Source organism: Lampris incognitus, chromosome 2 (genome assembly GCF_029633865.1).
Source record: "Lampris incognitus isolate fLamInc1 chromosome 2, fLamInc1.hap2, whole genome shotgun sequence".
NCBI lineage: Eukaryota > Metazoa > Chordata > Actinopteri > Lampriformes > Lampridae > Lampris > Lampris incognitus.
Window position 1 is genome coordinate 137869991 of NC_079212.1, and position 26791 is coordinate 137896781.

At 41.3% G+C, this 26791-nt stretch overlaps 1 protein-coding gene across 1 annotated transcript in view; it reads right to left on the bottom strand.

The window, feature by feature from the left end:
- Nucleotides 1–824: 824 nt before the first annotated feature.
- csf1a (colony stimulating factor 1a (macrophage)) overlaps nt 825–26791 on the bottom strand; it is a 55590-nt gene continuing 29623 nt past the window's right edge. Inside the window, exons 4-7 of the mRNA XM_056274653.1 lie at nt 26419–26589; nt 13212–13404; nt 5492–5657; nt 825–3272 (exon numbers count right to left, since the gene is read on the bottom strand). Coding sequence (XP_056130628.1) covers nt 3272; nt 5492–5657; nt 13212–13404; nt 26419–26589 — 531 coding nt within the window. The 3' untranslated portion in view covers nt 825–3271. The remainder of the gene's footprint in view (nt 3273–5491; nt 5658–13211; nt 13405–26418; nt 26590–26791) is intronic.

Sequence of the window (26791 nt, forward strand, 5' to 3'; positions counted from 1 at the left end):
TAATAAATACCACGGCCTGATGTGCAGTGGCGTCTTTCTGCTCAAACAATTTCCCCGCTCATAAAAAAAGGGGGGGAAAAGCCACTTTATTTTGTCATTGTATTCTTACAACGAATGTGTTCTTTGCATGTAACCCATCCTATTGTATAGCAGCAGTGGGCAGCTGCAGCACCCGGGGACCAACTCCAGTTCTTCTTTCCATTGCCTTGCTCAGGGGCACAGGCAGGAGTATTAACCCTAACATGCATGTCTTTTTGATGGTGGGAGGAAAACGGAGCACCCAGAGGAAATCCACGCAGACATGGGGAGAACACGCAAGCTCCGCACAGAAAGGACCTGGGACGGCCTGGGGTTCGAACCCAGTACCTTCTTGCTGTGAGGCAACAGTGCTAACCACTGGGCCACCGTGCCACCATATTATATTTAATGGATCTATCACCAATAATGGTAAGCATACTGGAGGGCTCAGAGGTGGACGAAGACAGAACAGGATCAGGAAAGAATGCCTGCAATTCTGGTTAATTTCGCCAAAGAATTCGCAGCAGATTCTCCAGAAGGTCTGAAGAAATTTTTTAACCCAAGCGCCAAACAGGACCCCTTTATAGATGTTTAAAAGTTGAGTACTTTCACAACGGTCATGTAAATCCCTGTAAACAAATGCTTGTTAACTTTTAATAAATATTGAGCGTTCACTGCTTCTTTAATCAAAATCTAAAAGACATCTAAAAGACCCTTCATGGCCTTTCAATACCATGGTGGCATTAATAAGACTAAGTAATGAACTTGACACACTTGTCGACATAAACAACACAATAACACAAATGAATGTCATTTTATGCCAAAATTAGTATTGAAATGTTCATACAGGAAATGGGTGAGAGAGACTACAAACATCATATGGTTCTAGGTAACATACGTAAATAAATACATATATACATATACAATTACTGGTTGTGATCATACTGTTGCACTGACTACATTATTCATGTCAAAAAATATAGCAATAGCAGATACATTTGACCAGCGAACACTTGTAGTATAATGGTGGAAAATAACTTTGCAATGCATAGAAATGCAGTTGTGAGATGCACAATAAATAACCGAACAATCAACTAACCTACCAATGAAACCCTCAGCTCAAGCGCCACACAAAACCCCCCGCCAAAAGCCATGTTCTGACTTCACATTCAGATTTGACCTGTTTACTGGTGCTTTATACATTCGAATTTTTGAGCTTTGCAGTATCGCCATATACAGCAGTACTTTCAGTTTATATGACTCGGTATGTATCATTCAGTTTGTACTATTTTGAGAATCGATTAGTTGTGAACGTGAAAATGATTCTTTTAAACATAATTTTTTCGTTTTGTCCACCACTAGTCAGGAAAGAGTTGTCTTAAGACATTTCTAACAGCTAACACTTCATGTCAAATGGTTCACATGAAAACCAGGATGACCGGACCTGCGTTAAACAGCACAGAAAGCAGCCAGTTTAACAGCACGTTTTTGCCGAAGGGCAAATATGCTACTTCCTGTCTTTGTGAGACTTTTAAATCTCACATTAGTCATGCTGGCCTAATAATTTTCTCGTCAAAAATCATTTTAATTGTTCCCATTTCTAATTGATATGGTATGGAAACAAAAATTCAACAATGATAATGACAAAAAAAAAAACCTTTTGAAAAAAAAAGAGGCTTTTTTAACAGATCACTCAGTGTTGCCAACATGTCAGCTTAACTAGTTTACAAAATGATCAAAGTGCAAAAATTGTCTTACAGTATTATAAACCGTACACTGTTTTGGTATAGTTGCTAAGTATCATGGTACAATATTTAAGTAAGCTATTAATAAATATCCAATATGCCAACACTACACTGATCAAGCACGTGAGCTCTCTACTTGACTGCTGAATGCACCCGCGTGAGTCGGAAGGATTAATGACTCATGTAGCGTATGCTGTGGAAACTGAAAACACTTGAAAGACTCAAATGTCTGAGTCATTGAGAAGTCCGGACTCACGCTAATGAATCATCAAAAAGAACAGAACCACCCACCACTAATGCTGGCTAGCCAAATAAAAACCAAAAACCATTCACACGATCCACAGATAGCTAGAGCTAACGTTTACTTAGCTCCTCAATGGCAATGACAGTCAGTGAACACTATCGTAGAAAACTTTATCGTAAAAAACTCTCTTATTGGATACAAATTTGCAAAAACTATGCATACATGTGGATTATATGTTAGAAATATGTTAGAACAACTTTGTTCCATGTTTGGGGACTAATAGGGGGGGTTGCTTAGAAAGTGTGATCGAATTCCCAAGGGGCAAATTAACCTTGAGCGACAAAAACATAGTTACATGTACTGGTAAATATCAGAATTACTTTTAAGCAATTCAGTCGTGATGTATATATAAGTACTTTCCTACACACCTGCCACCTTCTATGCTTATCACATATTTACCTGGGTTAGTCAGTTTGATTGTGAGTCAGTGCCAGATTTGATCCCAGGGTTTGTTTTTGAGTCACTACACATGCTGGTTTGGTTTGGCCAGGCCATGTTACAAAAGTCACCTTTCAGGAGCAAAATGTAAGGGAGGTTGTATTAGTGAACTTAGTTTTGTTTGTTCAATTGTCTCATCAATTTGAGGAAGTGATAAAAAGCACATTTTCCTGCAAATGCAGTAGCTGGTCTGTTTTCAAAATCACAATTCATCTTAATTTTGCATTATATGGACAGAAATAATGAGCGCTTGAATGCAAAGTGTAACCTGTAACGCCACCATTGTAAATACACAAGAAAATGTAAAGGTTGCTTCCAGAGCCCATCATCATGCAGGAGTCAAGACTACTTTCTGAGCTCTCTTTTTCAGAAATAGTTCTAGACAAAAAAGTTCAACAAAGTAATATGAAAACTAAATTAAATAGTATTTGAAACTTTTGCTTTTTAGTGTATGGTATTAAGTTTTAATTCAGGGTACAAGTCTAAGCCCTGGCCCTTTTTTGAAGATGTTGCCACTGTCGAAGGTGTTTGATTCTGGAGTTCAAATCAAGAGACTGTCTTTTAAATAGTGTCTCTGTTGAATATACATTTGCTTATGAGACAGCAGCAGCACAGCATAAGCAGCATTTTCCCAGATACTGTAGCTATGATCAGCACATCCTAGTCAGAGAGCTGCCAGCTAATGTCGCCATCTAGGATTCCTTCATGATGACTCTCGTGCAGAGATGCCCAGTTGATATCCTCAGATTCACATCTGGACAGCATGTCTAGGACCCAGAGAACAGAGGAAGACATAAAAGAAAGTTTTAATGCTTTAGAAATTCAACCCGCCACCATATCCTGTACTGCAGTTGCCGTAATTGTGTTGATTCATAGAGTCAAGAGTGAGAACTGTTCTCAGCCTTTCTTTTGGATGCCCCTACACTTCCACAACTATTCTGTATTTTACTGGACTTTGATAAAATGTTTTTTCATAATTTGCCATTTTTTCTTTTAAGATAATGAAGAGTAAAATTTTCTAAAATTGCCAACCACCTGTTTTCAGGCATGGGGGGAGTAATGGAATACAGTAATGGGCATTATGTAATAGGATACAAAAAAAAAACCAAACTAACTGTATTCCAAAACAGTTACAGAAAAAAAAGACGTAATCGGATCACCGATACAGTTTGTAGAAATGGGGATTATTTTTCAGGATTACATTTTAAACATAATATAATGTAGTGAATTTGGGGGGCACTTGGGAACCGCCGCCACAGCCAGCATGTGAACCCGTATCTCCTGCATTGCGGGCAACGTTAACCAGTCGACTAAAGGGTCCGACCCCTTAGCCAAGGGCCAACGTGTCTACTTATCCGTGCACATTACACCCCCCCCTCCTGGGAAATTATTAATTAAAAAAAAAATCAATATTTTCCATTGAAGTGGGGGTCATGGGGCCTGGGTAAGTGTTCGTGGGAGGCAAGATGGGGTAGGGTTAAGTGTCACTTATTTTTTGGAGCTAAAGGTGGCAACCCTACGGACGGGCTGCCCAAATTTGTCTCTGTGGCACCTTCTTTTACTCTGGCTTGCATGTAGGGTGACCAGATGACGACAAACCAGATATGGGACAAATAGTGTGTTTGTGTGGGACAACGTGGGAGACATATAGGCACAGCCTATACTTTAATTTGGAGTCCATAGGCCTACTGCCTGAATTTCTTTCATGATGTTCTTTCTGACAGTTCAGTAGGTGGAGACCCGATTTGTTGATTAAAAAAACACAGTGGATACTCTTAATTCATGTAGCAAGAATAGTAAAACAGTATTGTCTGTTTGCCTTTCTGCTACATGTTTTGATGCTTAAAAGCTTGGTGTCCCCATTGTCCTTTCTAAGGTTACATTGTTTTGTTGTCTCACAAAATGCACTTAAGTAAAAGTAACGTTACTGATATCTTTTCTTTTGTCTTTTTTCCATGTTTGGCATTGAAGTAATCCACCAGTAACTGAAAGTAATCAGATTACATTACTTTAATATTGTGATACTTGGAGTAAGTTACTGAATACATTTTTTAACAGGTAATTTGTAATTGTAACGGAATACATTTTATTAGTTGTATGGAATACATTTTATAAAGTAACCCTCCCAACCCTGCCTGTTTTTCTATGTCAATCAGATATGCATAATTTTGAGTTAGAAGGTAACTTTTTGGTTTTTGGTAATGTCTTTTACATCAACTGTCAAAAAGACACTCAAAGGGTTTTTATTTACAAGCTCAAAAGACTATCATGGAAGAAGAGAGGGTGTGTTTACAGACAAGGTAAAGTAAAATTTCAAGTTTAATGATGACTCATTACAGCAAAACACATTGCTTATTATATGTTAAATGTAACAACGATACATTAAAGCAAAATGAAATTACCTGATGTCGGTTTAACAATTAACATTGCTCTGGAATGATTGTGTACAAAACTGCTGTGCAATTTGCAAGAAAGCAATAAACTTAGCACAAAAAGTAAGGTAATGTGTGTTTGCTAGATTATTTCTTTGTTGTAACAATGCTTCTTGGCAATAAATCTTATATCAGGCAGCTGATTGTCAGCACCTGGGGTACTAGAAGCTCAAAACAAGAGTCAATAGCAACAGCAAAATAAGCTCTTTAGCATTGGCAGAGAAGATTTGGCAAATTTTTCATGGGTGCAACCCACACACTCAGCTCTGCTGCTCATCCCACAAATGCCTGTTCCTTACAAATGTGGCACCATTTAAAAGGGAAATAAACAGGCTTTCCAACGGTATAAGATTTATTGCCAAGAAGCATTGTTACAACAAAGAAATAATCTACCAAACACAAATTTCCTTACTTTTTGTGCTTAGTATAGTTTGAGTTTGGTAACCTATCCTTTCTGTTACTTTTAACATCTGTTGCTTTTTATATTGTCTAGTAACTCTTAAATAGAACCTCTTACACTTATCCCAACACTCATCTTAAGATAAAACAGTTACCAGAGTGTGCTGGTAGGTGCGTGGGGTGAGCTGGGAGGAATTTCAGGTACGGGTCGATGGCTGGCAAGACCACGTTGCTTGAGACTATTCCAAAGGCTGATGGCTGGGTAAGAGACAGTAGTCATTTGAGTGAACAATGGGCACGAGCAGTGGCACTCAGGTGCACCTAAGTCGAAAAGAGAAAAATGGAAAAGGATGGGAAAATGTTATGATAATGTGCAAAATAATGCAAGTGGACCAACAACTGCACAATTTGGCATAAGCTTCTCTAGAAATGTTGTTTTAGGAACTGAAGAATGGGGTTTCTTGAAACAACTGCAGTTTTGAGGTTCTTCTAATGCTATTTTGGCAGCAGCTGAAAAATGTCTCTTTTAATGCAACTGCAGAGAAACAAATATGAGGCAATTATGAAAATTAACTGTTTAATATTCATCTCAGCACTCCTTGCACGCTCCACTTCTTTGCACTAATTGTATTCCGTTTACAGTTCACAGAAACTGTTTTACCTGTATATATTCATTCCTTGTATATATTCCTGAAGATGGCTGTGTTATTATGCTGTGTAAGTACACTGAGAGCCACTAAACCGGAGTCAAACTCCTTGTATTTGCCAACATACTTGGCCAATACAGACGATTCTGATTCTAATTCTGATTGTGGGATATAAGCCATCTGAGCAATATCATGATCTGAAACCATCATTCTAACCTTGGAAAAATGTTAAATCATAGGACATTTTGGGCGTCTGGGTAGCGTAGCGGTCTATTCCGTTGCCTACCAGCACGGGGATCGTTGGTTCGAATCCCCATGTTACCTCCGGCTTGGTCGGGCGTCCCAACAGACACAGTTGGCTGTGTCTGCGGGAGGGAAGCCGGATGTGGGTATGTGTCCTGGTCGCTGCATTAGCACCTCTTTTGGTCGGTCGGGGGGCCTGTTCAGGGGGGAGGGGGAACTGGGGGGAATAGCGTGATCCTCCCATGTGCTACGTCCCCCTGGCAAAACTACTCACCATCAGGTGAAAAGAAGTGGCTGGCAACTCCACATGTATCGGAGGAGGCATGTGGTAGTCGGCAGCCCTCCGTGGATCAGCAGAGGGGGTGGGGCAGCGACTGGGACAGCTTGGAAAATAGGATAATTGGCCAAGTACAATTGGGGGGAAAAAGAGGGAACCCCCCCCCAATAGGACATTTTAGGGGCAAGTCTGTGTTACTAGCATAGACAGGAAAGGGGGAGCAGTTGGTTGCGATCAGGCTGTATCTCTCATACCTATGCAGCCCGGGATGTGACATTGACATAAGTGGCTGTGGGTTTTATAACTTGCAGACGCACTTTAGTAAATCACATGCGTGCTTTACTAAACCGCATGCACACTTTAAATCGCACACACACTTTACTAAAGCACACGCGCAACTTACTAACTCGCATGGGTGCTTTATAAAAAAGATTTTCATCCATGTCACCTCCCAAGCTCCGTACATACCTCTCATTATTAGCTCGTATTACCTGCAAACTGATATTCTACAAAAAACACATTTTATTGGTGAGATACACATGTACTAAAACTGAAACTAGCAAACGGGCCATTTACTGAAGGCTCACTTGAAGCAACTTTCATGCAGATTTGATTGTAATAAGTTGTATACTTTTCCATGTTATGTAATTTCACCATTACAGAGATTAACATTAACTCATACTCACTGACCATCCATCCATCCATTAACCTGACCGCTTATTCTGCTCTCAAGATCGCAGGGATGCTGGAGCCTATCCCAGCAGTCACTGGGCGGCAGGCGGGGAGACACCCTGGACAGGCCGCCAGGCCATCACACAGGGCCGAGACACACACAGATTCAAACCGAGGGACAATTTAGTACGGCCAATTCAGCTGACCTACATGTCTTTGGACTGTGGGAGGAAACCGGAGCACCCGGAGGAAACCCACGCAGACATGGGGAGAACATGCAAACTCCACACAGAGGACGACACCCAAGGTTGGACTACCCCGGGGCTCGAAACCAGGACCTTCTTGCTGTGAGGCGACCGTGCCAACCACTGCGCCACCATGCCGCCCACTCACTGACCAATCGGAAATAATTATATAGTCCTATATAATCTGGTTTGATATGGTTATACAGTCAACTAGCCATCATAGCTAACATGAACTACTATGCCAGAATAGCAAATGTTTAACTCTAGCTAGCAAGCTACTACTTTCAGCTGCTCCAGTTAGGGGTCGCCATAGCGACCACAGCAGATCATCCGCTTCTAGCTAATATTGTTGATTAATACTGGCTAGAAGCCATTTGGCATCTCAAAATTAAATGAATAGACTATTTGCCTTGCTCTGTGCATAACTGTAGTCCACTGATTTCCGGGTCTACTGCAGCGGTCATACCAGTTTCCTGTTTGTTGGTGTGTGCTGCTGACAATACTCATCCTCATAATTGTGGATGTAACTTGACATGTACAACTTGAAACTTTTCACCTGTTTGCTGGTATGTGCAGGTGAAAGTTTGTCGACAATTCTGTGCATGTCGTTGACATTTATCCATGGTAACCCTGGCAGGCATTGCGAAAAATACGCCACTGTCAATAGCGCACTCCAACAAACAGGAAACTGGTAAGACTGCTGCAGTGGACTACAGTTATGCCGAGTCGATTATGGTGCAAAACTTTGATAAAATTCAAAGAGCAAAGCCTCTGTGTTCTGTCCACAGATTAACTTGAGCAACAGCTGGCAAGCTAAAACAAAAAACAAAAAAAACGAGTGTACAAAAAAACCCCAAAATACATCACATGTCCAAACCATTATCTAACCACCATGCATAGTAGACTGATTAACGCACAGATTGGTTATGTGATGTTTTATGTGATGTTTAACAATGCTCAACCAGTTGCACTAATTGCAACCATGTTAAAAACAAGTCGCAGGATGATGTCAGATCAGACAACCGGAAAATGTCAATTGCAAAGACTTTTCATAACAAATTCAATTAAATTAAGTTTCCTTTATTGATCCCCTTGGGGAGATTCATTTACTACAAATTCACCCATCCTAGCTGTGATCTGTGTAACTAGGAGCAGTGGGCTGCCGCCGTCATGCTGCGCTCAGGGACCGATTCCAGTTCTTCTTTCCGTTGCCTTGGTCAAGGGCACAGACCGGAGTATTAACCCTGACATGCATGTTTCTGTTGATGGTGGTGGTGGGGGGGGGGGGGGGACTGGAGCACCCAAGGCCTGAAAGCTTATGTGGCTAGCATTAACCCAAGTTAATGCTAGCCACATTATGTTGCTGTAGGTCTGTCATCCTGAAGTGCCTCTGCCTCTTTGTTGTTCTGTGTTTCTACAGGCTCAATTTTAGCGGATCTGAAAGGCACAATGTACAATGGAAGAACTGTTTTCTTGCTTTGCATGTCTGCTAACCATCTGTATAATTATATCTAGTGATCTTCATTGATACTTCACCCTGTCCCTTTATTTACATGCCCTTTGTAACTTTATTTCCACACAGAATTATCCTAAAATGATCTATACTGGCACGGTCTGTCGCCCATCCCAGTTTGGCCTGTTTGTATGAAAGACCCTCTTTCCTTGACTCTTCGATTCAGCCTGCACTGATAGACTTGGGCCCTTGTCTGTATGCATGTAATAAAACTTCTTTCCGGATGAACGACACCAAAACAGGGCTGAGGCTCCAATTTCCTCAACAGATTGGCGTCAGCGGGATGGCAATATTATTTCCTAATTTAATTCTTCAAGTGACTGCAGATGGAGGGACAATGACTTTTCCAAATTCAACGAGGAGAAATGAAAACCCTGACTTTCTTGTCACCATCTGATGGCGTGTGGTTAAAGGCAGGTATTTTCAGATACGGACGGCGTTGATATTTTAAATGTGTTTGTTCATCAGGTATGTGAGTAACTGGGCATTTGTTAGTGGAATAAAACAGTGTAAAAAAACAAAAAGAATAAGTGAAAAATGGTCATGAAAATAGGAGTTATGTAACCAGTGCAAGTGATAAAGGTAGCCTGTGGTACAATGATGTTCACAGGTGGTTTTAAAAAGGAGGTCTGCGGAGGTCCTGTAAGAAGAGAAATAAAGAAAAGAAACGGAGAAATAGAAAGTTTAGAATCTGTAAAAAAGGTTGCATGCTTAAGACGCACACAGACAGACACACACAGCTGCTTAATGTGGGAGAAAAAGAGGGAAAATTGGATCCTTTTAGTTAATAGGCCCAGCAGAGAGGACATAAGAAGATTACGGTCCGGAGTACGCAGCAATGTGAGTTAATTCGTAGCCAAAACTGACAGAAAAATATGGTTGGATGAGATTCACTCAAAAGCAGTTTCGACTGAGCAAACTTGGATATACTCAAAGAAAACTGGGTACCCTGAAATAGTCAAAAGCACTAAAACATTTGGCTAAATTCATGGGAAACCATTTGAGTCATAGGCCGCTTCCCTGAGACAACAAATAAAAAGATCTGAGAAGAAAGAAATTACGACCTACACCATCATGTAGAAAATAAAACCAGGCCTGGTGAAAAATGTGAAACTGCATTAGATCATAAATAAAGACACAAAACCCCCCCAAAACTTTGAGGTTTTAATGTTTCTACTCAGTCAATAGTAGAAAGGTCAAAATGATAGCAGCAAATAATAATAAGGGTAATATTTTCTGTTTAAAACAGAAAATGACAAACACATAGTTTGGAGAATATACAGGGACAGAATCAGTCAAGATTAAAAAGTAATTTCCTTAGATCAAGAACCAGGAAAATGGAAAATGCAGGCAAAGAAAACCAAAAAGCAATGATTCTGAGACTTGAAATATATTTTTGGGTCAACATCCTTTAAGAGCTTATGCAGAAAATGTGGTGCATGATCAATGGTGTATTAGAGAGCTGGAAAACAACTCAAAAGGCTTTTCCCTCAGTAATTAAAAAACCTATAAAATGGGGGGAGCAACAGCGCTCTGTGTGTGAAATTTACCCTTTTGAGTGTTGCTGATGAGGTGCAATATATTTTAAGGCAATCTGTGCTGTCTGTAGTGATCACAGTGCTGGAGCTGTGATCACAGTACGTCCTGTGAAAATGGATATAATTCCATCGTCATCGAAGAACAGAAAAGAGAAAAGCCGAGGGGCTACTATAACAATGTGATGGAGCGAGCTAAAGACAAACGCGGTTCATCTGATGAGATTAATAATTTTCCGGGCGTCCAAGTAGCGTAGTGGTCTATCCCATTGCCTGCCAACACGGGGGATCGCAGGTTCGAATCCCTGTGTTACCTCCGGCTTGGTCAGGCATCCCTACAGACACAGTTGGCTGTGTCTGCAGGTGGGAAGCCGGATGTGTGTATGTGTCCTGGGGCCTCGTGTCAATCGTTACTATGGGTAAATGTGTGCGTACACATCCATGGGATTTTTTTAGCCCTGAAGTTTGTCTCAGAGACAAGTGCAGAACCTGGGTAACCCCTGAATTTAGACACCGACTGGCTAACACTGATGTCTTTGCAGGCCTGGGTGATTGCTCGTTGCAAGAGGTAGACAATAGATGTTAGGAGGAAGGAATTACAAATAACCATCATGCTTTGCTTGTGACTGTCAGACAAACCTGAGGGCTAAAAAATTCCATGGGTGTGTACGCACAAATTTGCCCATAGTAACAATTGATACAAGGCCCCTGGTCACTGCACTAGTGCCTCCTCTGGTCAGTCAGGGTGCCTGTTCTGGGGGGAGGGGGAACTGGGGAGAATAGCGTGACCCTCCCATGCGCTACGTCCCCCTGGTGAAACTCCTCACTGTCAGGTGAAAAGAAGCAGCTTGCGACTCCACGTGTATCGGAGGAGGCACGTGGTAGTCTGCAGCCCTCCCCAGATCGGCAGAGGGGCAGCAGCAACCGGGACGGCTCGGAAGAGTGGGGTAACTGGACAAGTACAATTGACAATTGGGGAGAAAAAGGGGGGTTGGGGGGGAAATAACTTTCCACCTGATTATTGGCAATAAGTGTATCTCAATGGCCCTCAGCCAAAACTCAAAAGGTTTGATTGAGTGACATTGTACATTTTAACCAATTCATGCACCAGTGTCTCACCACAAACAGGCAGTGACACTCGGATAAATGAGACACAGTGACAACACCCCGTCCTTTCTACCAAGAAGACCTACAAGACTGAGTATTGATTTGTGCAAGACCTAATGCTGCACTCACATAGAATCCGGGAGACGGTAAACGGCAGCTGGCAAAACAACGGGAAAAACCACAAACTGCGTGACGGAATGGCAGGACGGAAAAAAAAAAAAAAAAAAACACTACAGGTTTCTATGGTGATGTATTATTTACAGAAAAAAATAAATTGTACAAATGTGTTTTGTGTTTGTTTTATAATTATATACAGTGATTCTGTCGAGTCATATACCTATTAAATTAATCCGCCATCTTTTCCGTTTTGTGATGTGCTACATCACATCTGGTTATAAACTCCGCTGCAGAGAAGGGCAAAAAGTTTGAAAAAAAATCTTTGGACGGCAGTGCCGTCTACCGTCTCCATTGTCAGCATAATTTGCTGATGCCATCTAATTTTACCATCCTGCTCTCATCCACAATAATGACTTCCGGTTTGCCGTCTGCTGTTAACGGGACTCCATGTGAATGCAGCATTGGGGTGATAAATGATAATTTTATCCCTTGATTTCAACTACTTCCAAATTCTGTGACAAATTTCTCTGTCCCTCCGAATGCTTCTCATTACAATGTCATTGACTTGTGCGGTATGTTAGGAAAGCCAGTTTCTGTTTACATTCACCTATGGACCAGACCCACAAAGGGTTACAGAATATCTATCTAGTCCAGCGGCTTCCTAAATGATCTGAATGATGTCACTCTTCCAGGAGGGTCGCTACTGGTACAGTATGTTGATGGCATACCCCTAACAGGAAGGAAGTGCATGGTTGAAATGTATAAAAGCATTTCTTTGAATAATGTATAGCTGAACAACCTTGTACATGCCATATCACAAAAAAGTGTTTTTTTTAGCACATCAATGATAAAAGTACATCTTACAATAATATACCTTATGGTGTAGTAACCGTTTTTGTGTTCAGATCTATACATTTAGGTATAAAGATAGACTATATTTATTTGTGTTTGCATTTTGATGTCTTTTTTTACATGCCTCCTCCGACACATGTAGACTACCACAATCTGCAGCACTACCTGGATCGGCAGAGGGGGTGGAGCAGCGACCAGGAAGGCTCGGAAAAGTGGGGTAATTGGCCAAGTACAATTGGGGAGAAAAAAAAGCGGGGGGGAATAATGAGAATAAAACATGTCTGCACTGACACCCCAAACTGACCTGGAATAGCATCTTATTTAGCTGGTATGTCTTTTAAATTGAAAAGTAGATTGAGCATAACAGTAGGCCCTGTGATGGCCTGGCGGCCTGCCCAGGGTGTCTCCCCGCCTGCCGCCCAATGACTGCTGGGATAGGCTCCAGCATCCTGCGACCCTGAGAGCAGGATAAACGGTTTGGATAATGGATGGATGTTTTTTTAACCTATCTGAACTACCGATTCCCATTGATAGTGTCGGATGAGCCAACTGGGGAAACTTTTCAGACTTTATACTTACCCGCTTTGGCTCATCTGGTTAGTTTTTTTATGCCATCAAGCAAAATCCCACTTAACTTTAAGTCAAGATTGAATTAATTTTCCCATACCTGTAGAGATACTGTCTGAGACAGTGGTGGATTCTGGATGCTCCTTGGAAGTGTACTCGGCTTGACAGCTCCAATCTACAGGGCCAGTGCTCTCTGTCATAATGGCCATATACATCTGGATCACACCTTTGGCCTTTCTCAGAGCCTCCTTTGGGGAGCTAGTAAATATCCTCATGAACCTTTCTGGGCTGTCCTGCCATTAAATAGGAGAAGAGAGAACACAGAAAACTCAAAAACGCAGTACTTGATACACACACACACACACACACACACAGACAGACACAGACACACACACACGGGTCATCATGACATTGCTGTAAAACAGGAATGTCAGGCCCTCGCACTTCTCAACTCAATGCTTCGACAGTGTTAATAGTTTAGAGGTGAAATGTGTAATATTTCTGTTTTCTTGTAGCAAAATCGCTGGTAAATTTTTTTTCAAAAAATCACGGGTTGCTGAGTAGGAGTGACTGAAACAAAACAAATAAAATCTTTTCCTACTTCCCCTGATTTCTGCATTCAAAACCACAAGAACTGAGCTGGCCAAGTGTTTTGGTTGGTTGTTGTTTGAAGGCGTGTGATGCTCTGCCCCGGATATGACTTGGCTCACACTCATCGTCCCCAGTGAGCTAAGCAGAGAATGCAGCTAACTAGTATCTATTACAGGCTTTCAAATATGGCCTACGACGGCAAATGTGCTCAGCATTCTCAGACCTTTCTAGATGTTTCGGTTTGCCTTGAGAGGGGGCCAGGGTGCTTGCATCTTTTAATTTGTTATTCATATAACTACACAATCGGTATTATCACTCATGTCAAAATTACACAGTGCCCGTTTAACAGCTAACAAATAGGCTTAATTTGCATGTAGCATAAGATAGGAAATTGAGATATAATAAAAATAATATGTGCATATTGACTGAAAAATGTGAAAAATTTGAATTTAAGAAAAAAAAAGTCTGTTTGGCACCAACAGCAAAAAACAAAAACCCCTAATTAACTAATTTATGATAAAATAAATATTCGTTAAAATATCTTTTTACATCTTTCTTTATTTAATATGGTATAACAATTTAATTCTTTAACCTAGAAAACGCACTGATTTCAGATCAAATTGCTTCTCAAATTTTACTCTAAACTACTTAGTATCTCTCAAAAAGCTATACTGTTTTGTTTGACGGTATGTTTTACAGTAGAAAACTGTTAAAGGTGAAGTTTTGCATAGTGAACACAAAATGTTTAATTTTTATTTGATGAACTTCCATATAAAAATGGCATCACTGAAAGCATTGTTCTGGCAGAGGTGAAAAGTCTGCTCCAGTAATTACAGGGCAGTAGATTACATAGCAAGTAACTAAGGTTAAAAGATAAACAGTGGTCTAGATTGTTACCAGTGTCTGTATAATTTTCATGGAACAATTATCTGAGAGGCACACAGATCTCTCAGTTAATTGTCTGAGAGACCGGTAAAACATCCCAGGTCCCACTGAGATGTTTTTCTATTGTGCATGAATGTGCAAGCTGCAGGAAATTGTCCCCATTGACCATATATTTTACGGTCACTGTAAAGACTGTTACAGTCACTGGAGGGGAAAATCCACTACAGCTTACGCAAAGACACACACGGGTGATATGGCAAATAATTGCTAGATGGTATGTCTAGGTCTTAGATGTTTGTTTTTTTTATTACCTCCTTATTAACTTTGCCACATTATAGTTGCCCTAAGCTTATTAAGAGCATTGGCACTGTGTGGTCCCGAGCTCAACCAGGTTATGAACAACTTGTCCCGACCTGAGGTTAATAACCCCTTCAGACTGCTGTTAAGTGATCATAAAGGTTGTTTTTTTTTGGGAGGAGGGGGTTCAACCCCTTTTCTCCCTGACTGTATCCGGCCAATTACCCCACTCTTCCGAGCCGTCCTGATCTCTATTCCACCCCCTCTGCTGATCCGGGGAGGGCTGCAGACTACCACATGCTTCCTCCGATACAATGTGGAGTCGCCAGCCGCTTCTTTTCACCTGACACGGAGGAGTTTCACCAGGGAGACGTAGCGCGTGGGAGAATCCCGCTATTTCCCCCCCCCCACAAACAGGCGCCCCAACTGATCAGAGGAGGTGCTAGCGCAGCGACCAGGACATATAACCACATCTGGCTTCCTACCTCTAGACATGGCCAATTGTGTCTGTAGGGACGCCCAACCAAGCTGGAGGTAACACGGGGATTTGAACCGGTGATCCCCATGTTAGTAGGCAATGTCATAGACTGCTACGCTACGTGGATGCCTCTTAATTTTAAGTTTTAACTAACCTCAGGTGAGTTAACCTCTTAAGAGGCAATCATTAGCTTGCACTTGGGTCATTTCAGCTACTGGTAGCTAGAATAAGGAAAGGAATTTCAGTACAATACTTTCATTGACATTAATGCTAATGTAGAAATTAGAACTATTCTTGTAAAAAGCAGTCTCTTGACTTCTTTTTATAAGCCATTTATGTTCTTAGTAGTTTCTAAGAATTGAACCGCCAAGCCCTGTGTTGGTAGGCAACGGAATAGACCACCACACTACCTGAACGCCCCAAGTGATCATAAATGCCTTTATCTCCTCCCGCCTTGATTACTGCAACTCACTCCTCTGTGGCATCAGTGCTAGCTCTATCAAGAGACTTCAATTGGTCCAGAACGCATCCGCCCGACTTTCAATTTTCACCAAATCCTGGCATCACATCACCCCAGTCCTAAAAGACCTCCACTGGCTACCCATCTCCCACCGGATCAATTACAAAATCCTGGTTCTTACATATAAAGCCCTTCACAAACTGGCTCCCCCATACCTCACCGACCTCCTCTCCCCCTACCAACCCTCTCTGTCCCTCAGATCCACCTCAGCCTCCCTTCTCTCTACCCCCAGGTCCAACCTCTGCGGCTTTGGTGACCAAGCCTTCTCCAGGGCAGCTCCCAGGCTCTGGAACTCACTCCCCCCAAATCATTAGAGACTCAGAATCCCTCCCACTCTTCCAATCCCGTCTCAAGACACACCTCTTCTCCATTGCCTTCTCGTGCCCCCTCCCCCCATGTCCTCTCATCCACCCCTAATCTGAGCCAGACTAAGGACCGAGCACTTGACCTGCTGCCCCCTCCTCTTGGAACTCCCTCCCCAAGCACATCAGACACTGCTGAGATCTGCCCACATTCAAGTCATTAATCAGGACTCACCTCTTCAGACTTCATCTGTGATTTATGATGTTTGTTTTTCTACCCCTTTTGTATCCGTCTAAGTCGGAGAGTACTGCTGGCGTCGTATGTGGCTGCCGCTTCTCCCTCTCATAGCCCCCCTTCCCATCCACCCCTGTATGTCTGTGTTATGTTTATCTGTTGTCTTGATTCACCCCATTTATTGTAAAGTGACTTTGAGTGTTAGAAAAGCGCTATATAAGTTTAATTTATAATTATTATTATTATTATAAAGATTAATAAAAACACCTTTGGCACAGTGCTGTAAACTGGCACAATAGGCTGAACTTGTTAAAATAATGAAGCATCACTCACCAACTACTTACACATTTTAGTCCAGAGAATCGCTCCCTCTTGAAAAAATGATAGATCACTCTAATGAAATCAGCTATTTTTCTTCAGCTCAGCAAGCTGAAAATGGAAAAAGGGGGCCAGCGCAAGGTTCGCGACACCAAAAATCAACCAAAAATGTACTAAAGCATCACGTCAATGTATTTGTGACCATAAGTATTACTTTACCTATGTCCTCTTATTTATATCTGTTTTTATTTGATCATTCCTGTGATTACATTTGATCATTCCTGTTTGATTGTAATTATTTTAATCTCTGTAAAGCACTTTGGTTAATGTTTGAAGTTTGTAAATGTGCTCTATAAATAAACTGACTTGCCATGACCATTTAAATAAATGAAATCCTTTATTTTTATTTGCTGAGCTGAATGAACATTTGTTATAATGAAATGTACATCGTTAAGATACTTCAATTTGTGTAAATTCTTTATGATAATTATATTTTTATACCACAATTTGTTATGGTGAAAGACTAAAGTAAGTGTGAAAGAAATCTGACGACACAAAACCCTGAGACAATAGCAGAAAATTATGAACACAGTAAGACCTAACAGAAAATAAAAAAATTTAAGAAAAAAAAGCCTTACTAAACCAGCTCCTTGAAAATGACCAAGTATATTATCTTCCTCTGTCTTTGGATTGTTGTTGAATTATGATGTCAGGCTGATCAGGTCCAAGCTCTGTCTCTGAGCTCCTCTTGCATTTTTCTTCTCTCAGACAGCGTTATTTTTAGTGACAACTGAATTTTCTTTCTCAATTCTAGTTGGGTCCCGAGTACGACGTTAAGCTGCAACCATCGGGTCATCGGCAACTAAACCAGCACCCCCCACTTCAATCCTTGGATTGTTGTGAGGAGGGTGTGTGGACACCCAGCAGAACTAAAAACAAAACCTGTCAAAGGGCGGATGAGTTCCTCTGTGAACCAACGGCCATCCATACCTGGAGAGGAGATAGGGACCGTCAGGTACTTCCCCTACTGAAACACAATGATGGCTCAACTGAGACTTGTTGAGGCATCAGCTGTGCTCCTACGACCTCCATAGGCTATGGAACTGATAATCATGATGATGAGGATGATGATGATTCTAGTTAAATTACACTCTCCATTTGTTGCACAAGGCTCCTCCAACTAACTCTATGCTCAACAAATCATTATGGCGCATTTAATTAACTGATTTTATGTCAGACGATGTACCACCAGCCACTTGCTTTCTGCTTCAACCCACTGGTTGGTGGTGTTAAAATCAGCAGCATTCAGATAAATGATGTTGGGCGGAGCTCTCCAGAACATTTTTAAACTACATTTTATTCAGATTATACATTTTAGGCAGTGGAGGCAGTTCCCACTTTGGGCCAGTCTGCAGATTCAGCATCACAACATGTAAGTATGCTTTATTAGTTATGGATTTTGTTAACTATCCACATATTATATAGCAGAAACGACACAGCTGCTCGGTAACCATCATCAATCTAAATCATGGTTTAATGTGCCGTGGTTCTTTTAACCCTCCTGTACGGTTGTGAAGCCTGCACTTTCTACAAGTACCAAATCCATAAACTAGAACGCTTCCATCAGCAAAAACTGAGAAGTATTCTGGGAATTTCCTGGCAAGAACGGGTCACCAACAATCAAGTTCTCGAAAGAGCCAATCTCCTTTCCATTGAGACGACAATTGAACATCACCAGCTGCGGTGGCTTGGCCACATCCAGAGGATGCCAAACGACAGACTCCCAAAACAACTTCTATACTCCGAACTGACTGAAGGTCAAAGAAAAAGAGGTGCTCCCAAAAAACGCTACAAGGACTGTATCAAGGGAACGCTGACCACCTTCAACATCGACCCTAAGAACTGGGAAAAAGTAGCGGAAAATCGAAAGCACTGGAGAGCTGCCTGCCTGGCTGGTTCCATCAAGGCCAAAACTAACAAACAAATGCATGCGAAAGAAAAGTGCCACCGCTGAAAACTCTGCCAAGAACAGAGAGCCACAGGAATGGGTCCACCCCCTACTATCCCCTGTGCACGCTTTTCCAGTCTCTTCTATTCTCACCTTGGACTGTCAAAGCCATCTTTGTTTCAAGCACACACCTTAATCTCTGGGAAAGGATCCTCGGACACGAGACGCCAACGACGACGACGAGCTCTCTTTATTTTCCTCTGTGCTTTTTTACATGTCTTTTTCTTACGTTTCCCTTCTACTGCCCCCCCCCCCCATAGTGGGTGGTGGACTAACTACAGGATATAACATCCCTCCACCCCTCATTGAGCATAACCATTACTTTGAAATAAACTCCCACGAACACTCACAGATGAGTAAATATGGGTCTAACCAAATAACATCTAATTCACTGAAAGAACAATATAAAAGCAGCTAACTCAGAGTGGGGGTAGACTGCCCCATCTCTGGTAGACTTGGAACAAGGATTATTGTGCCCCAACAAGTTCTGGCCACTAACTACAAATCGAGTTTTTCGGGGGGGGGGGGGGGGTTCCTTGACCTACAAGAATGGCGAGCGCCCTAGTACCTTATTTCCTCCTCCCTAACATCAGGCTAAGTATCGGGCGGCTGAGGTGGCTGCTCAGCTTCACTTCCAGCATACCTGGTCCTCAGGCTCTGTATAGGGTGGCTGAGTTAACTGCTCAGCTCCACACGTGAAAATTGCTGCATTGTCTGACACAACTGTATGGGGAAGGCCATGAGTGCTGAACATCTCCCTCAGGTGCTCAATTGTTGCTGCTGACGTGACTATTCAGACAGGGCAAACTTCAAGCCATTTCAAATGCACATCTACTGCTATCAGGAACATCTCCCCCAGAAATGGACCTGCATAGTCTATGTGAATGCGTGTCCATGGTTTGCCAGGCCATTCCCAAGGTGAGACTGACACTTGGAGAGGGGTGTTGTGTACCTGTTGACATGTGGTACAGGCTTGCACTTTCAATTCTGTTTCATTATCCAATAAAATTGGATTAAAAACATTCAAATGTTTGTAAATAGGCCACGTTAATGTGCATAATAAACAGGGGAATAACATGATACAGCCTTATTTTAAAGAACCATATGTGAAGGCCCCCTAACTTTCAGCCAAACTCCCCGGTGCAGTTTCAGGGAAGGACTGTGGGTTAGGAAGCTTATAGGGGTGGTTCATTGTCAGTCATTAGCTACAGCTGCAAGCAGTTAATTAATCCACAACTAAACTATTTCTGCATCTGCTTGCACTGAAGCCAGGGACCGGTTCTGAGTGAGAATGTGAGCAGGCACATGGGCTGCAGTGGAGCTCAGAAAAAAAGCCTATTAAGTGAGTTTCCATCCACCTGTTTTAAGCACATAAAAAACCTTAATGGAAATGCCATAAATTAAACCTAAACATCGGGGAAAAAAAGGCTAAACTTGGCTGAGGTGGAAAATTTGGTGTATTGATAAAGAGAAAATGCAATAAAGGGTGATGTGGGCTGTTTTTTCTGTTTTTTTTTTAAATTTTTAATAGATCATAGTGTCAAGTTTTTCACGTTTCTTTAATAAGCTGGTTAATGAAATGCCTCTGCACAATTACCCCCCAGAACTGCTTAGTTTAATAGTGTTTCTGCCTTCATTAAATAATCAATTTAATGACCCACTGCATGCCCTCTTCGTCATCTCTGGACTGCATGTAATAGGTTGATGGGCAACAGGTAAAGAGTTATGATCACTTTTACAACAGCAAGTAATTCTACATGCCATTTTCCCATTTGGTTTGGCTGATGCTTTCAATAATGGGATCTTGTTGTGTTCATGATTTGCACAACAGTAGCTGATAGAAATGTACTGATTATTTTGCCCAATTTTTGTAAATTCACTGAAAATTTTGACATTTGGATGGAAACACAACTACTGAGTATAGTGACTGTTTTTCGGTGGCCTGATTTGTGTTTCAAGTAAACTGCTACTGTGCTTGAGCTCCCGCTGTGTGGACTAAGCATATGAGCATATGATTGTCCTCTGGGCATCCTTGGCTCCACAATCCTCAGTGTCCTCAAAGAGGCTATTAAATCTAGTTCAGAATAAGCCATAGTTGATTAAACTGAACATAAAAAAATTTTGTTTAATACATCCCATTGATGGCATCCTCTTATGAGTGAGGGACCTTCACCTTGACACACATCATTCTCTCATTCCTCTGATGTCACAACCACAATCTGCTAAAATCCTGTCAACTTGCAACAGATTGTCAGAAAAGCGTTCTTCTACATCAGTTTTATCACCAGCACTCGAGCCCCAGTCCTTAGAAATAAAAGAGGCGGCTTCTTGCAATGTGATATCAATGAGGTATTTCATGGTGTGATGTTTTTAGTGCTGAAAATATTTGCCCTTTCTTGCAGATTTGATGGTCTTTTCATGAAGACACCGAAACAGTCCAGTTACCACAATATGGTTTTCAAACACCTCTAAAAACTGGTTAGGCATGCTGATCCACAGACTCTCTGTCTTGCCAACAAACCAGTGGGCTTGGGCTTGCATACAAAACAGATGTTGTCAATAAATGTAGGGGAAAGTGTTTTATGATCACATGAAAGAGGTGGGCAATGTGTTGCACTGGCAGCTCCAGCCTCAGGTGCATGAAAGCCAGGAGAAGCATCCGAAAAGCTGTTGATACTCTCCACCCTCGAGGTAAGTAACCACTACATGGGTGAATGAAACAAATTGACTTTTTTTTTTTTAATGGCCGCTGAGCTATGATAGCTTCTCTGCTATCTGCTTCTCATGCCATAAGCAATCATGAATTTACATGGATGGAACATATATGGATGATTGCTTATGGCATGTAAAGTGCTTTGAGTGGCTGTTGCAGCTAGAAATGCGCTATATAAAATGCAACTTGATTTACTGATTGATTGATTGAAACAAGCTTGTACTGTCTCAAGAATTTACTTGACTCACTGGATTATATATATACATATATATATATATATATATATAGATTGATTGAAACAGGCTTGTACTGTCTCAAAGAATTTACTTGACTCACTGGATTTTATATAATATATACACTACCGTTCAAAAGTTTGGGATCACCCAAACAATTTCGTGTTTTCCATGAAAAGTCACACTTATTCACCACCATATGTTGTGAAATGAATAGAAAATAGAGTCAAGACATTGACAAGGTTAGAAATAATGATTTGTATTTGAAATAAGATTTTTTTTACATCAAACTTTGCTTTCGTCAAAGAATCTTCCATTTGCAGCAATTACAGCATTGCAGACCTTTGGCATTCTAGCTGTTAATTTGTTGAGGTAATCTGGAGAAATTGCACCCCACGCTTCCAGAAGCAGCTCCCACAAGTTGGATTGGTTGGATGGGCACTTCTTTGAGCAGATTGAGTTTCTGGAGCATCACATTTGTGGGGTCAATTAAACGCTCAAAATGGCCAGAAAAAGAGAACTTTCATCTGAAACTCGACAGTCTATTCTTGTTCTTAGAAATGAAGGCTATTCCATGCGAGAAATTGCTAAGAAATTGAAGATTTCCTACACCGGTGTGTACTACTCCCTTCAGAGGACAGCACAAACAGGCTCTAACAGGTACTATTTAATGAAGATGCCAGTTGGGGACCTGTGAGGCGTCTGTTTCTCAAACTAGAGACTCTAATGTACTTATCTTCTTGCTCAGTTGTGCAATGCGGCCTCCCACTTCTTTTTCTACTCTGGTTAGAGCCTGTTTGTGCTGTCCTCTGAAGGGAGTAGTACACACCGGTGTAGGAAATCTTCAATTTCTTAGCAATTTCTCGCATGGAATAGCCTTCATTTCTAAGAACAAGAATAGACTGTCGAGTTTCAGATGAAAGTTCTCTTTTTCTGGCCATTTTGAGCGTTTAATTGACCCCACAAATGTGATGCTCCAGAAACTCAATCTGCTCAAAGAAGTGCCCATCCAACCAATCCAACTTGTGGGAGCTGCTTCTGGAAGCGTGGGCTGCAATTTCTCCAGATTACCTCAACAAATTAACAGCTAGAATGCCAAAGGTCTGCAATGCTGTAATTGCTGCAAATGGAGGATTCTTTGACGAAAGCAAAGTTTGATGTAAAAAAAATCTTATTTCAAATACAAATCATTATTTCTAACCTTGTCAATGTCTTGACTCTATTTTCTATTTATTTCACAACATATGGTGGTGAATAAGTGTGACTTTTCATGGAAAACACAAAATTGTTTGGGTGATCCCAAACTTTTGAACGGTAGTGTATATCGTAGGTCATGTCAAGTGCAATTAGTTCAAGTGCATAAGGGCTAGATCCCCAAGTGACATGAATGGTAAGTGATTCAAAAAAAATAGCTGGGCAATGCCACAAATCAGTATCACAGTCATGCTTAGAAAAGAATTCATTCGACCATTTTGGGACAGGATGAGAGAAAAGTACAGACTTTTAAGTTAAGCCCTTAATGCTTAGTCTGTAAATCACGAGGTTCGTGAACACCGTGAGAAAAGAGAGGAAACGGATCTGGTGGGTTGGGGGAGGAGGGGGATTGCAGTCCGGTGGGGGTTGGGGTGTAAGGAACAAATTAGGAAAGTGCCTAAATCATGGGTGTGTTTAGTAGCCTGTGCCTTAATGAGAAGCCCAGTGGCAAAAACATAGGCATTTCCTCAGCATTTGCTGAGTACTTTTGGAGAATGATTGGACTGAGCATCAACATCAGTTTGCGGGTGAGCAACATGTATGTAGCATTGCAGCTACTCTAGCAAGCAGTCAGATACCACGCTACAAAGCTCATCATTATCATTTATCCAAAACACACCAGAGAACAGAAAAAAATACACATGTTCTTATCTTTCTGTTTAGTCATCAGAAACAGCCCATAACACAGACATGGAGCCCTCTTCCTTTTCTTTATGCCGTCCTTTGCTTCTGGGGTCCTAGGCAGTCCCATGTCCCTTTTAAACGCATGACCATTAAATCCATGTGTTCAACAAAAATGTTTTCAGATGACTATGAGTGGCAGCTTACTTAAACTGAGGGCCTCGTCCAGCAGAAGGCAGATTTTAGAAGAATAATCAACTTCCCTTTCAAATAATTTCCTGTTGACTTCTGATGAAATATGCTGTTGTGTGTTTGAACATGGTAACATTAGAGTGGAGAATTCTCCCCATGCCCAGAATGTTGAAATCTGTGCAGTCTATTTCATTCTCAAAGCTTTCAGCATTCCTGGGCACATCTCGTCCAACCCTGCACCTTGCAAATAATGAACTTTTACTCACCGCAGAATCCTCTGCGTAGGAGATGGGTTCTGACTTTCCACATTCTTCCAGGCTTGACTCCTACATGGGGTGTGTCTATTGGATTTAAACGTATTGCATTCCTTCCACCTTCCCACAATTTCCCTAGTCAAGGTGCACATTCCACCACCTTCGCTAAAAAACAGCCTGAGTGATGTCCTACAGGGATAGAGGTGCTGGGTATATGTGGGGATACTCACAAATTTCTGGGTGAAGGTTGTATTGTTGGAGTTTGTCCTAGTGGATGAGAGGATTTCTAAAAAGTGACTATGAGTTGCTGAGAGTAAAACTGACTGATGTTTGACTGTGTGTGGCCTTATAACAGTTCAGAGCACTTCTTGGAGAAAGTGTGAGGAGTGCTGGTGAATACTTCACCTACCAACGTCATGGTGCGCCTGGGAGTCTTTGACACATGTTGACAATGACTGGGAACCTCTAAGGGGTGTGATTATCGGGTATGGCCTGTCCAATCTGAGCCTGAGTGATGGGATGTTTTTGGACTTCTGTTCAACTATGGACTGTCTATTATGAACACCGTGTTCAATCATGTCCATCCTGAGCATGATCATGACCATTAAATCTAATCTAATTCTGTTACAACATGAGCTGGTACAAAACCTAGCACACTCGAAACACAGTCGAAATTGTGAAATGCACCTTCAGGGCGTGTATAGTGTGTTGCCTAGATATGACAGAAGCAACGTCATCAGACAGTGCCTTGTATTTCTAGCATTAGTTGGGTGGCACACATGCTAAGAACAGATGCATACTGTCGAGCTCCTACTTCTTTTTGCCTCTCGACTCGAGAGTAACGTTTAGGTTATGTGGCCTCTGTTTTGTTCATTTCTGATAAAATAACAGCCGTACATCTGGGCTTGGTAAGGTTGATGTGTAGTAATAAACGACAAGCGTCATGGGATCCATATGAATTTTTGCCTTTCTTAATCCCTTACACTCTCCAAGCTACCTCAACCAAGAAACCTGGCCCACACTGTAACAACTTCTCACAACAGCGCTATATTAGCCCCAGCACCTGACACTGAATAGGATGTTGGTAGTTAGACTAGTTCCTGAGGGAAAAAAAGTTGAATATTAGGTTACTCTTCTCTCTTTTACAATGTACCTTGACTGCTATGAAAAAAGGGCAGAGTTTAGGAATTGGTTAGTTGTTATTTTAATCTCAGATGGGGAGACAGCTCATGGGCCTGTGAGTTTGTGCAATGATGCAATATTTTTTTTCAGTCAAATTTCTCTAAAACAGAGCATATGGTAATTGGATGTAGAAGAGCACCGTCACATCATTCTCCTATCCGCTGGGCACTGTTATCAACAAATTTTGACATGAACACAGATGTAATCTGCAATGATTGCTCATTGAGCCCATGTTACTATCCGCACTCATTGTACTCAGTTCAGTAACCTCAAAATGAAGAACAGATATTGATTGTACAGACCTGTCAGCAAGATCATTAGCAAGCAATGGTCCTTCGTAGCAGACATTTTAGCACAAATTATGTTATCCTTATCTCCCTTTTTCTGGAGGGATTATAGCCCCTTCCCCCAGGACAGAGGGCCAAGCTCCCACGGACTAAGTGAGTGAAAGAGGTACAACAACCCCATACACCCATGTCCAAAAATGTGCTTACATTTCCCATTATTTAATCTCTGCAAGATCACCTTAAACCTCTGCACTTTTGCATTATTACTTTAGTGGACTCTATTTGTTTCTGCTCCATATTCGGTTTTATATTATTGTTTCTTGAGTTATTTATTGTTTTATTTTATTTTTTATATTTATTTTTATGATTTATGCTTGTGTGTATGCACTGTCATGCCACAAGCCAAGTTTTTCATTTTAAGGACAAGGCACTGAACAAAAAAAAAAAAATCAACCACAACATGTTTTATGATATCACAATCAATCACTCCACACTTGTATTTCTTGTGTTAGCTGATGAATGTTGTAGTAGAAGTGATGCTAAACTTCTGACTCACCAACAAGTCATCTTACTACACAGTGTTGAAACCCTATTTCCTCATTCATACTTTGCACTATGTTTATTCATTGATTTTATATTACTGTAGTAGCATGTATTGTAGTTTCGTATTGTAGTAGCTTATACCCAATAGTAGTAGCTTATTGGCTTTCAATGTTTTGTGCTTGGGATGATTACTCAGTGTCCAAAAGGTCATAGGTCAATACCACCAAGATGCCAGTGTCCTTTTGCATGACACTGAACTTCTGCCTGGTTGACCCCACTTGTTGTGAGTTGCTCTGTATGAAATTGTCCAGTACAAAAAAAAGTTACAAATAGAGATAGTGTCAGATTTTTTTTTGCGTTTTAACATGGTGTTGTGATACGACTGTAAACCTACCTCAATCTCTTCATTGATTTCAGGTATACATCTTTGAGAGTAGAGGTTGAAGATGACCCTCTTCAGTGTGTTGACGTGTCTTCTGTTGTCTGACTTCCTTGCATACTGGAAATGCATGTTCAGAAGCTCCAGGATTTGTGGAAAGGCTGCTTTGATATAACAGACTTTACTCTATAAAACAAAAGGTTAAAGAACAGCTTCAGAGAGAATTCTGCATTTCAAATTATGAGCAATATATGGTCTTTACTAATCTATGTGTAATTATATAATCTGTCGGCACCGAACATGATTTTGGTATTGGTTTGGGTAGGCAGTGAGTTGCATGTTGGTAACGGTCCGCGTGGGGAGCGAAAGAGGCGGAACGCATTGGCTA